Source organism: Salvelinus alpinus, chromosome 6 (assembly GCF_045679555.1).
Source record: "Salvelinus alpinus chromosome 6, SLU_Salpinus.1, whole genome shotgun sequence".
Taxonomy (NCBI): Eukaryota; Metazoa; Chordata; class Actinopteri; order Salmoniformes; family Salmonidae; genus Salvelinus; species Salvelinus alpinus.
In genome coordinates, this window is record NC_092091.1 from 26,828,689 (window position 1) to 26,842,476 (window position 13,788).

General features: G+C 44.7%; 1 protein-coding gene across 5 annotated transcripts in view; it reads left to right on the plus strand.

The window, feature by feature from the left end:
- The window catches only part of LOC139578465 (centrosome-associated protein 350-like), a 44,462-nt gene that overhangs the window by 4,915 nt on the left and 25,759 nt on the right, over positions 1-13,788 (plus strand). For 3 of the 5 annotated variants that reach the window (XM_071406094.1, XM_071406093.1, XM_071406096.1), the window contains exons 2-10: positions 1,099-1,142; positions 1,297-1,426; positions 1,574-1,745; positions 2,017-2,591; positions 2,702-2,788; positions 4,809-4,922; positions 6,187-6,303; positions 8,510-9,180; positions 9,488-9,612. In XM_071406094.1, coding sequence (XP_071262195.1) covers positions 1,360-1,426; positions 1,574-1,745; positions 2,017-2,591; positions 2,702-2,788; positions 4,809-4,922; positions 6,187-6,303; positions 8,510-9,180; positions 9,488-9,612 — 1,928 coding nt within the window. In that variant the 5' untranslated portion in view covers positions 1,099-1,142; positions 1,297-1,359. The remainder of the gene's footprint in view (positions 1-1,098; positions 1,143-1,296; positions 1,427-1,573; positions 1,746-2,016; positions 2,592-2,701; positions 2,789-4,808; positions 4,923-6,186; positions 6,304-8,509; positions 9,181-9,487; positions 9,613-13,788) is intronic. The other 2 variants (XM_071406095.1, XM_071406097.1) reach the window with 2 other exon arrangements.

The following is a 13,788-nucleotide window of genomic DNA, read 5'->3' on the forward strand; positions in this document are numbered from 1 at the left end:
TGGTTACCTCCCTGACCAAGACCCTTCTCCCCCGATTGCTCAGTTTGGCCGGGCGGCCAGCTCTAGGAAGAGTCTTGGTGGTTCCAAACATCTTCCATTTAAGAATGATGGTGGCCACTGTGTTCTTGGGGACCTTCAATGCTGCAGAAATGTTTTGGTACCATTCCCTAGATATGTGCCACGACACAATCCTGTCTCGGAGTTCTACGGACAATTCCTTTGACCTCATGGCTTTGTTTTTCCTCTGACATGCACTGTCAACTCTACAACATTTATATAGACAGGTGTGTGCCTTTCCTAATAATGTTCAATCAATTGAATTTACCACAGGTGGACTCCAAGTTTTAGTTGCATCTCAAGGATGATCAATGGGAACAGGATGCACCTGAGCTCAATTTCGACTCTCATAGCAAAGGGTCTGAATACTTATGTAAATTGCAGATTTTTATTTAATTTAGTCAATTTTAGGATAAGGCTGTAATGTGGTCTGAATACTTTCCCAAAGGCACTGTACAGCCACTCTGAACTTAAGCAATTTGAATTAAAAAACAACAACTTTTCTCTAACTTCATTACTGTCTTCAAGTGTTCTAATTGAAGGTGAACAGGAGTGATGTGGAACTGCAAGTGGAATGAGCCACCCCTGACTGCCCCGGCGCAGACTACTGGGCAGGACAGCTTCTTAATGCAATTTTTTTTATTTAACCTTTATTTAACTAGGCAAGTAAAGTTAAGAACAAATTCTTATTTACAATGACTACCTACACCGGACAACGCTGTGCCAATTGTGCGCTGCCCTATGGGACTCCCAATCACGGCCGGTTGTAATACAGCCTGGATTTGATCCAGGGTGTCTGTAGTGACGCCTCAAGCACTGAGGTGCAGTACCTTACCCGGCTGCGCCACTCGGGAGCCCATTCTTCTATTACCATTCTTCTATCAGTGCAACATTCTGTCTGTCACACTGAAGGAATAAGGATATGGGATACCTCTTCATGTTACCTCGAATGTCTCTATGGGGCTGCAAAGGCTTTGTTTGCCTTTTTGTGTTGCTGTTTTTTTTTCTTGTTTAAAAAATAAAAAGCCTTTCTCCCCTCAGAGCTGTCAGCTGCATGGAACAGTCTGAATCAGACCAAAGCTGCTGTAAGTAAACCCATATTAACAATGTTGTCTCATGGTTTCAAAGTTTTTCTATTTTTGTAGACTCACCACTTAATGCAATGACACATGGGCTGTGGTATTTGAGTTTTTGTTCTGCATTCTTTGTCTGAGTCAGGCACTTTTGTTTTCCTTGCAGTTGCAGCACATTGAGAACCGCCTGGAGGCTTCTCCTGGCTCTGGAGTTCTGCTGGATTCCGTCATGGATACAAAGAAAAGCTCTGGGGGCGCCACCAGGAAAGTGAGCCGCAGAGGTGAGGCACACAATGGTATATCTCATCCTTGTAAGCCGTCGTTACTATTTACAGGACAAGGTTCTCAAACTGGACTTAGCAGCAGGCATCGTCAATACTTTGCGTTGTTTTGCATTGCAAGGTTACTTTGCAGGAATTCTAACCCTATCTCTCCTGACTCAGATGGGCGGCGCACAGAGGACTGCTCCCAGGCAGGCGGAACTTTCAAGTCCAGAAGGAGGAGTCATCGGAGCCCAGACAAGAGCTCCCGCAGCCCCCTGAGGAACACCACACAGGACAGCAACGTCCACGGGAACAACTGTGTTGAGTTTAAAGAGCCTCTGACCTCTTATAGGTATGCACTGTTAATGAGATGTAAAAACATTTTAAGTGTATTTCTACCATGTTTACTAATGTATGCTGAGGTTGTGTGACGATACTGTGCAAAATGTTGTGTTTTTAGTCCCTGACTGTAATCCTATAAATCCTGCAGTCGTAAGTCGCTACTTTTACAGCCACATGTACATGTGTAGGTCTTTGCACATAAGGCTGCTATTCAAAGCCATGTGATCTTGACACATCCCATTCAAATAGCCTGAATGCTTAAGTGACCCCCCCCCCTCCAGGGAAGCAACCCCAACACCCCCCCTGACCTCCCAGCTGGAGGCCCACAGTCTGCAGTCAGAGGTTGCCACCCCCCCTCCCCCGGACTCCTGTCTCAGCCAGCTGGTCTACCAGTGTGACACGCGAGACCAGCAGACTCGCGGAGACCTGGACAGCACACACTCGTCTGCCCTGGACAGCACTGTGGTGCGCTATCTCAACCACCGTCCCACGCTGGAAGCCCTGTGGCCCCCAGGCCACGCTGTTACAGCCAGAGACGCTAACAAGGAGGGGGGCCCAGAGGACAGGCCCAAAGCACACACCCTGGAGGGCCCGGCCCCACCCCCAGCAGAGACTGTTTCCTCAAGCCCTGGTTCGGCCTCCCAGAGGCTGGAGAACCTGAGGCAGAGGAAGCCTGACGACAAGCTGGAGAAGCTGAAGGAGACGATCCGCAGACAGAGAGAGCACCTGGAGGCTGCTGACAGAGACAGGCTTCTGGAGCAGCCTGTGGGCATCAGTGGAGCTGTGGAGACGACCACCGTACCCACGGCTAAGATACGCAAAGTAGCAGCCGCACCTCCGGCACCTATATACAAAGGTAAAGCCCACTGGATAAAGAAAGTTGGTCTCCAGTTGCACTGGATGTAAAATCTGATTACATCATTCCTTCAAACCAAATCTTATGTAACAGTCATTTGTTCTTATCAGGTTTCAACAGGAGTGAGACCAAGATCTGCGCACCTGATGGTAAAGAGTGGCGAGAGATCTACAGAGACCTGTCTCGCCAGCTGTCAGGTGAGCACTGAGTGGTAGATGACCAAAGGACACACCCTATGCTATTAGCTATGCTTACATAATGACCCCTGCAGTTAACAGGTGTTATTGATAGTTGTGGGGAGTGACTAAAAGGACTGTGGAGATGAACTGCCAGCTCATCACCGCTCAATAGAATCAATGGGCTGTTGACGTCATAGTGGATGTACAATGGAAAAGGGCATCAGATGGACAGCGTAGTCCAGGGGTGCTCAAGTACTATTTGAGAAGATCTGATCACACAAATTTCATGGTGGCACAGGTCTGAATGGATATTGTCGTTTATTGGCATAATAACAAACACCCACCTCGCAACCCATGCGATCCCTTGTTCACACCTTTTGTTGGCGGAGAATTTTTAGCAGTTTAAATGCTAATTTCCTACAATTGTACACATTTTCCCATGTGTTTCTATGATACAGGTGTCAAAGCTTCCCCAAAAGAATTAGGTAGCTCTGGTAGAACATATTTTTTGATTGGCGATTTTGTGCATTTAACAAAATCCCATCAGATAGGCTGATTTTCAAATGTGTCATGTAAACAATAGTATTAGGGAAATCGTAAATGTTTAAATCAAACTATTATATTAATCTGCTATTCACAATAATAGTATTATTGTGTGCGTACTCAGTGCTGGGAATGGTCCTCTTGGTCAGTCACCGGGATCGTCTCGTTAACACCAGCCACACTACACGATAATGGCAACAAAAATTCTGATGCTGCCAGAACTTTGTCAGAGCCTACGACTTAACGTAATGGTACTTAATCGTCAGACCTAGACCCTGTCACACTGAATGACCCAAGATGTCCGACAATCGTTTACGACCTAAGGATTTGCCCACAACGTGAACATTTTGTCTGGTACGGCAAAATCGAGGCAAAAGACGGCTAAAATCGTAGTCTGCAAAGTCTTTAAGTGTTTTTATTTTCGAGCCACCTTAGTCTAATCTTTGATATGGAAGAATGCTTTGTTTTACTTGAATGACTAATACCGGGTAGAAAGATGATGGACCTATATAATCTTTGACAACTAATAATTCTGACAACTGAATTCGAGAGGATTTATTTTATGTTTGAGCATAAGAACACAGCATTAGCCATGGCAAAATGCATAGAATTGCAGGAAATTAACTTTAAAACTGCAAAATCTTCTCAGCGCCATGCAGAATAAGTGGAATCACAGGAAATGTGCTTTAAAATTGCAACATTTTCTCTCAGCTCCATGAAGAAATCTGTAGAATTGCAAGAAATTGGCAAAAAAATAAAACACATTTTTCTACACCGCCAAGATGGAGGCCTCTAAAATATTATTGTCCAGGGCCATTCAGATTAGCTGACCAGACCTATTGCCACGCCCAATACCTAAACTCCCAGTTTGATCCGGGAAAAAACCTGTAATACTAGGCTATAAATATATCTGATGTTCCGATTTCAAGCTCCTGTGCTTAAATGCTGCTCTGCCATTCAAATTGCCCAGGAAATGAGATGGCATAAAATACGCTCCAGTATTTTCAGAAAGACTAAGGGCTATTTTACCTATCCCAGTCAACTGTTTCCTTTAATAAATAAAGCAACTGTCCTATTTTGGACAAGAATGATTTTGAGAACATTTCCACCAAAGAAATGAGTGTTTTCTAAATTTAGGATAACTTGATGAATGCGGTGAGGTTTTTGCTGCAGCAGATTTTCCAGGCATTTTGCCACAACTGCAGCACTGCTCGCTTCCCTACCGTTTTGTATGACTGTTTGAAGATTTTTTTTTGTATTTTCTTTGTCCTCCCTGGCTCTCTGCTGGTTCCTGGGCTTCCTCACAGGTTGATGTCAAAGTTCTCTGCTTCCTCCTCTTACACTGATACAGTCCACCAGCTTCGTATTCAATTGCTTTGTTTTGCATTCGGATGTCTTTCAGGAAGCTAGCAACTTTTTAGAAATTTGATAGTTCTGTTATTTTTCCCTCTTTTGTGTTCAAACTGTCATGTCATATCCTTTCTCCCCGTCTTAGAGAGCACCAAGCCCAAGCAGCGACCCACAGAGAAGGCTAAGGAAAGGAAGCCGTCCAAGCCTGTGAGGAAAATCCATAAATCAGCTTCTGTTCCCGACCCGGAAACCAAGCTAGGTTGGATCTCTTTTAATTTCTCCCCGTCTCTCTCTATCTCACTTTTTATTTGTCTCTCGTGCTTACTCATCCTGGGTCTATGCGTTCAATAGAAAATGTGGAAGCTCCTCCAATATTGTGTGTGTAGGTGATAATTCATCACAAAGCCAAGGGGTCTTTCACAAACAGGGGGAGTCTCATTTGTTTTGGTTCATCAGTTACTGTGCAGCATGCACACTGAACCTGAGCAGGTGTATCACAGTGAATACATCTGGCAGGCATGTACCACATAAGGCCTTAACTGTGTGCTATTAAACAGGCCTCTGTTTGACAGTGGCACCATTTAAGTCACTTATCCACAAAGAAATGTCCGGAATGTATCGCATGCTGATTGCAAGCAAGCCGCAGTGTAGATGCACACTGTAGTTGGAATGCAGATGCGGCGCAGTTCTGCTGGGCTGGGCATACCAGCTCTCTGACAGCCACCCTGTACTGGGCCCATACCAGCCTCCCTCCCTCTTTCTTTGCCTCTCTCTGTCTCTCTCTGTGTCTCTTGTCTGTGTGTGTTCTTCCCAGTGCAGTGGAAAGTGAGATGAGTATAGTGTAGTCTTACCCTGTCATCCTGCTGCTGGACTTCCAGCCCGCTCACCAAAAATAGCCCCCTGAAATCTATGATCAAGTTCAGCTCCTTTACCAAACAGGAACAGCTGCTGGCCTAACGTCAGCCCCTGCTTTGTAGAGCAAATCGGTAGGCTATATTATTCAAAGTAATGGAAGAATTGAGAAATCAGTAAAACAGCATTAGGTTTTATTTGATACATTTTCAAGGGGCAATAAGCTGTTGCAACATCAATTTCTGTTGCAACATTAATAATTATATGTACCAATTAAATCTTGAAGGATATAACTTCTAAATGCCTCATGAGTTCAACTGTTGTACCCCATCATAACCCAAATACAAGCTAGTTTTACTCCAATGTTTGTAACTATGTAAATGTAAACAAACACTGTATAGCCTCAACATAGTTAACTGTAATTTTGATATCATGGATGGTCAGTCCTTGCATCCATAGCTCTGTCTATTACTGAGTGGCAAAAATGTCAGGTATATCCCTCAGCTTTTTACCAAAACCGAGGCGGGTTGACCACTTTGTTTCAATTAAGGATTCTAAGTTGTAAGTCTTTGCTTTCTGATAAACAGTCCTGCCATAAGTCATTACTGCTGAACTCTACACCGACCATGACCTTTCTGTGTGTTTTTGTGGTGTGCTCCCTGTTGCTGCAGTGATCAGCACCACGTCATGGCGGGAGGGCCAGAAGCTGGTGAAGATGGTACTGGGCCCCGCTCCACGTCTGCCTCAAGAGCAAAGACCAGAGTCCACAGAAAGACTGGCCAGAACAGGTGGGTTGGGAGACATACAGTGCCTTCGGAAAGTATTCAGACCCCTTGACTTTTTTTTACATTTTGTTACGTTACAGCTTTATTCTGAAATTGATTAAAGAAATAAAAAATAATCCTCAGCAATCTACACATTATCCCATAATGACAAATACAAACAGATTTTTAGAAATTATTGCATATTTATTAAACATAAACAGATAGCTTATTTACATAAGTATTCAGACCCTTTGCTATGAGATTCAAAATTAAGCTCCTGTTTCCATTGATCATCCTTGAGATGTTTCTTCAAAGTACTGAGTAATGGGTCTGAATACTTAGGTAAATGTGATATTTCAGGTTATTTTTAAATGTGCAAAAAAAATTAAACCTGTTTTTGCTTTGTCATTATGGGGTATTGTGTGTAGATTGATGGGAATACCCCCCTAATTTAATCAATTTTAGAATAAGGCTTTAACGTAACAAAGTGGAAAAGGTCAAGGGGTCTGAATACTTTCTGAAGGCACTATCTACTACCCTCACCCATCTCTGCTCTACTTGGCCTTCTCTCCTCTATCCCTCTCATCCCCCTCCACTCCCTCTCATCCCCCTCCACTCCCTCTCATCCCCCTCTCATCCCCCTCCACTTCTTCTCATCCCCCTCCACTCCCTCTCATCCCCCTCCACTCCCTCTCATCCCCCTCCACTTCTTCTCATCCCCCTCCACTAAATCACACACTAATGTGTACGGCTACATGCACACAATAATGAGATTGTTGTGGATAGTCAGATTCATATAATAGTTTGATTAAAATGTTTACATGCTATGCAAGAAGAATGATTCTCCTAATAATCATGTTTACATGGACACCGAATGGCACTCTCATAAATGCAGAAAATTGCATTTGTGTTACGGTATATGTGGTGTTTTTGTTTGTTTATTGCATGTTTAAAGGCGTACAGTGCACGGCTAAAGGAATATCAATAAATAAAGAGTTTGTCGTCTCTTCTAGCACAGGCAGTCTCCCTACATTAGCCAACTTTGGCTGTCAGTGACCGGAATGAATTAAGATTGACTAGCCGTGTCTGACTGACTGCGCAATTCAGCATGGTTTGGTTTCCATGGGTTGTGCTGGTGGTAGACTCATATCGGCGGGGTGGGGGTGAAGCATGAGGCTGCTTAAGGGTTGTACTGCCAGTCTGTCTTTTTTACTGATATATTCATTTCTGCATTGTTGGGGTTAGACTTTGCAAGAAAGGCATTTCACTGTACTTCTTGAACTCCAGACAGAACATTTACTTAAACAATTGTAGATGTATTATCTGGATATAGCTACTAGGGCTGTCAAACCATTACAAACATTTCTCGAAGTTAATCGCATGGTTTTCCTTAGTTGACTGCGATTAATCTCACATTTATTGAAGATGTTTCAATTAAAACACATCACATTGGGTTGTAGGAATAATATATTTTGATTATAGAGGAAGAAAAATAAAATATTTAAGACAATTGAATAATAACAGATCAGTCAAGTCTTGAGTTCATGTAAAATATCATACAACTATTAGATCTAGCCTAGACTACTTCTTATCCATGTTCTTCAACATGAAAAAGTTACAAGCTGCTACTACAAGAATTGGGATAATTTGGTCATATCTTTTGACCTGAGGACTATTAACAAAAACATAGCTAAATGGAATGGCTGTCCTGTTCTGTTTTTCAAATCGGAGTTTAATCTAGAGGCATTCTGCCATTACATTCTAAACATTCTCGTTTGGCTAGCTAGCTAACGTTAGCATAACAAGCTAGCTACTTCTGTGCAAATGAAGTGTCTGCTGTTATTTTAAAGAAACGCCTGAGAAAGTGTATGGTTGAACTTTCTGTAAGTTTTCTTTCAGAATTGTTGCTCAAAGCTGCGCGTATAGTTGTTTTAGCACAACAAGAGAGGCAGACCGCACTGCTACTGCTGTTGGTAGCAGCTGTTAGTAGACCAACAGCACAGAGTGTTGCGATTTAAAGGGTCTGTGAGGAAACGGACTTGGCTGACAAAAATTAAATGCGTAGCAAAGATTGCCGTTTAATTGTAACGCTTTAACTCTGACAGCCCTAATAGCTACCACGATTTCCCCCCTAATCATGCACACAAAACACATGTTCCTTTCAATTCACAATAACATTTAGTCACAAATCAATACAATACCCCTTGTGTCTTTTACAATTTTTTTCCAGCATCCCATCCTCGGTCAAATTCGGACCCCTGTTCAGAGCTGAATCGTCGGTCCAAACCCAGCAGCTCAGAGAGACCCTGCAGCCGGTACAGGACCACCCAGCCCACCCCAGACCCTTTCTCTGCAGGCCCAGCCGAGGACAGGGCCCTCAACACAGACCTCCTGTCTGTAGACATCCGGGGCATCCTGGACGACCTGCAGCTGGAGCACAGAGCAGAGGAGCGAGCTCCAGTGGAGCCCAGGATGGGTTCAGTGTCCGGGGCCAGAACCACAGCATGGACGGCTGGTTGCTCATCCTTACGGGGCTCCCGCAGTGCCAGCCCCACCAAGCGCAACAAGCCAGAGCCATCAGAACCAGGGCCCAAGAAGAGGCACTACGACGCCGACTCAGTGCGCCAGTACATCACCCGGCAACAAGAGGAGCGTAAGAGACGTCTAGTGGAGGAGCGAAGGGCCCAGAGGGAGGAGGCGGAGAGCAGGAGCCAACGTCTTCAGGAGCTATACAGGAAACAGAGAGCGGGGGTAGCCAATAAGGGCCCTGCGGTACTGGAGAGTCCAGTACAGAAACGCCTGCAGGAGACCTACACCAAACTACTACTGGAACAGGCGGAGTTAGAAGAGGAGCCTCTGCCTTACCAGACTCAGCCAGCCTCTACCACAGTCATCCACCAGGTAAAGGCATCTTTAGTTGTAATGGGGATGAAGCCCTCACTGTCCCCTTACTCACATGGCAAGCTTTAGCGAAAATGTGGGTATAGAGCATGGTATGTATGGCGTGTCAAATGCATATTTATAGCTGCCCTTGTTACATTAAGAGCCAAGATGTGAAATGGTGACATGTAGAATTACCCTCAGTATAACTCGGGAGATATAATGCTATTGCTCATATTTCATGTAGTCAAGTGGCCTGTAGGAAATGACTCATCCTGTGGTGAGTTAAACTAGCTGTGAGTTATTTGTGGTGTGTGTTCTCCTTTAGCAGAGGCCCCTGTACCAGCCATCCGGGGAGTCGGACAAGGAGAACAAGAGGCAGGAGAGACCCCAGAGTGCCTCCTCTAGCAGTGACCTGTCTCTATCTGAGATACAACCTCCTCCACTCTCCAGGTCAGCACACACCTCACTAAAACACTAATTACAGGTTATACAGTGCCTTCGGAAAGTATTCAGACCCCTTGACTTTTTCCACATTTTGTTAGTTTACAGCCTTATTCTAAAATGTATTGTTGTTTTTTCCCTCATCAATTTACACACAATACCTCATGACAAAGCAAAAACAGGTTTAACAAATGTATTATAAATATAAAACTGAAATCACATTTCTATAAGTATGCAGACCCGTTACTCAGTACTTTGTTGAAGCACCTTTGGCAGCGACTACAGCCTTGAGTCTTCTTGGGTATGATGCTACAAGCTTGGCACACCTGTATTTGGGGAGTTTCTCCCATTGTTCTCTGCAGATCCTCTCAAGCTCTGTCAGGTTGGATCGGGTTCAAGTCCGGGCTCTGGCTGGGCCACTCCTGCTTTGTCTTGGCTGTGTGCTTAGAGTCATTGTCCTGGAAGGTGAACCTTCATCCCAGTCTGAGGGCCTGAGCTCTATGGAGCAGGTTTGCATCAAGGATCTCTCTGTACTTTGCTCTGTACCTCTTTTCCTTGATCCTGACAAGTCTCTCAGTCCCTGCCGCTGAAAAATATCCCCACAGCATCATGCTTCACCGTCGGGATGGTGCCAGGTTTCCTCCAGGCGTGTTTTTAATCTTGTTTCTCATGGTCTGAGAGTCTTTAGGTACCTTTTGGCAAACTCCAAGTGGGCTGTCATGTGCCATTTACTGAGGAGGAGCATCCGTTTAGCCACTCTACCATAAAGGCCTGATTGGTGGAGTGCTGCGGAGATGGTCCTTCTGGAAGGTTCTCCCATCTCCACATAGGAACTCTAGAGCTCTGTCAGAGTGACCATCGGGTTCTTGGTGACCTCCCTGACCAAGGCCCTTCTCCCCGATTGCTCAGTTTGCCCGGGCGGACAGCTCTAGGAAGAGTCTTGGTGGTTCATAACTTCTTCCATATATGAATGATGGAGGCCATTGTGTTCTTGAGGACCTTCAATGCTGCAGACATTTTTGGTACCCTTACCCATATCTGTACCTCTAAATAATCCTGTCTCGGAGCTCTAGAGACAATTCCTTCAACCTCATGGCTTGGTTTTTGCTCTGACATGCACTGTCAACTGTGGGACCTTATATAGACAGGTGTGTGCCTTTCCACCTTTATTTAACCAGGTAGGCTAGTTGAGAACAAGTTCTCATTTGCAACTGCGACCTGGCCAAGATAAAGCGTAGCAATTCTACACATACAACACAGAGTTACACATGGAATAAACAAAACATACAGTCAATAATACAGTAGGAAAATAAGTATATATACATTGTGAGCAAATGAGGTGAGATAAGGGAGGTAAAGGCAAAAAAAGACCATGGTAGCGAAGTAAATACAATATAGCAAGTAAAACACTGGAATGGTAGATTTGCAGTGGAAGAATGTGCAAAGTAGAAATAGAAATAATGGGGTGCAAAGGAGCAAAATAAATAAATACAGTAGGGGAAGAGGTACTTGTTTGGGATAAATTATAGATAGGCTATGTACAGGTGCAGTAATCTGTGAGCTGCTCTGACAGCTGGTGCTTAAAGCTAGTGAGGGAGATAAGTGTTTCCAGTTTCAGAGATTTTTGTAGTTCGTTCCAGTCATTGGCAGCAGAGAACTGGAAGGAAAGACGACCAAAGGAGGAATTGGTTTTAGGGGTGACCAGTGAGATATACATGCTGGAGCGCGTGCTACGAGTGGGTGCTGCTATGGTGACCAGTGAGCTGAGATAAGGTGGGGATTTACCTAGCAGAGACTTGTAAATAACCTGTAGCCAGTGGGTTTGGCGACGAGTATGAAGCGAGGGCCAACCAACGAGAGCGTACAGGTCGCAATGGTGGGTAGTGTATGGGGCTTTGGTGACAAAACGGATGGCACTGTGATAGACCGCATCCAGTTTGTTGAGTAGAGTGTTGGAGGCAATTTTATAGATGACATCACCGAAGTCGAGGATCGGTAGGATGGTCAGTTTTACAAGGGTATGTTTGGCAGCATGAGTGAAGGATGCTTTGTTGCGATTCTAGATTTAATTTTGGATTGGAGATGCTTAATGTGAGTCTGGAAGGAGAGTTTACAGTCTAACCAGACACCTACAGTGGGGAGAACAAGTATTTGATACACTGCCGATTTTGCAGGTTTTCCTACTTACAAAGCATGTAGAGGTCTGTAATTTTTATCATAGGTACACTTCAACTGTGAGAGACGGAATCTAAAACAAAAATCCAGAAAATCACATTGTATGATTTTTAAGTAATTAATTTGCATTTTATTGCATGACATAAGTATTTGATACATCAGAAAAGCAGAAGTTAATATTTGGTACAGAAACCTTTGTTTGCAATTACAGAGATCATACGTTTCCTGTAGTTCTTGACCAGGTTTGCACACACTGCTGCAGCGATTTTGGCCCACTCCTCCATACAGACCTTCTCCAGATCCTTCAGGTTTCGGGGCTGTCGCTGGGCAATACGGACTTTCAGCTCCCTCCAAAGATTATCTATTGGGTTCAGGTCTGGAGACTGGCTATGCCACTCCAGGACCTTGAGATGCTTCTTACGGAGCCACTCCTTAGTTGCCCTGGCTGTGTGTTATGGGTCGTTGTCATGCTGGAAGACCCAGCCACGACCCATCTTCAATGCTCTTACTGAGGGAAGGAGGTTGTTGGCCAAGATCTCGCGATACATGGCCCCATCCATCCTCCCCTCAATACGGTGCAGTCGTCCTGTCCCCTTTGCAGAAAAACATCCCCAAAGAATGATGTTTCCACCTCCATGCTTCATGGTTGGGATGGTGTTCTTGGGGTTGTACTCATCCTTCTTCTTCCTCCAAACACGGCGAGTGGAGTTTAGACCAAAAAGCTCTATTTTTGTCTCATCAGACCACATGACCTTCTCCCATTCCTCCTCTGGATAATCCAGATGGTCATTCGCAAACTTCAGACGGGCCTGGACATGCGCTGGCTTGAGCAGGGGGACCTTGCGTGCGCTGCAGGATTTTAATCCATGACGGCGTAGTGTGTTACTAATGGTTTTCTTTGAGACTGTGGTCCCAACTCTCTTCAGGTCATTGACCAGGTCCTGCCCGTGTAGTTCTGGGCTGATCCCTCACCTTCCTCATGATCATTGATGCCCCACGAGGTGAGATCTTGCATGGAGCCCCAGACCGAGGGTGATTGACCGTCATCTTGAACTTCTTCCATTTTCTAATAATTGCGCCAACAGTTGTTGCCTTCTCACCAAGCTGCTTGCCTATTGTCCTGTAGCCCGTCCCAGCCTTGTGCAGGTCTACAATTTTATCCCTGATGTCCTTACACAGCTCTCTGGTCTTGGCCATTGTGGAGAGGTTGGAGTCTGTTTGATTGAGTGTGTGGACAGGTGTCTTTTATACAGGTAACAAGTTCAAACAGGTGCAGTTAATACAGGTAATGAGTGGAGAACAGGAGGGCTTCTTAAAGAAAAACTTACAGGTCTGTGAGAGCCGGAATTCTTACTGGTTGGTAGGTGATCAAATACTTATGTCATGCAATAAAATGCAAATTAATTACTTAAAAATCATACAATGTGATTTTCTGGATTTTTGTTTTAGATTCCGTCTCTCACAGTTGATGTGTACCTATGATAAAAATTACAGACCTCTACATGCTTTGTAAGTAGGAAAACCTGCAAAATCGGCAGTGTATCAAATACTTGTTCTCCCCACTGTAGGTATTTGTAGTTGTCCACGTATGCTGGACGGGCGAGCAGATGTGCGCAGTGATCGGTTGAATAGTATGCATTTAGTTTTACTTGCATTTAAGAGCAGTTGGAGGCCACGGAAGGAGAGTTGTATGGCATTTAAGCTCGTCTGGAGGTTAGTTAACACAGTGTCCAAAGAGGGGCCAGAAGTATACAGAATGCTGTCGTTTGCGTAGAGGTGTATCAGAGAATCACCAGCAACAAGAGCAACATCATTGATGTATGCTGAGAAGAGAGTCGGCCCGAGGATTAAACCCTGTGGCACCCCCATAGAGACTGCCAGCGTCCGGACAACGGGCCCTCCGATTTGACACACTGAACTCTATCAGAGAAGTAGTTGGTAAACCAGGCGAGGCAATCATTTGAGAAACCAAGGCTGTCGAGTCTGCCAATAAGAATGTGGTGATTGACA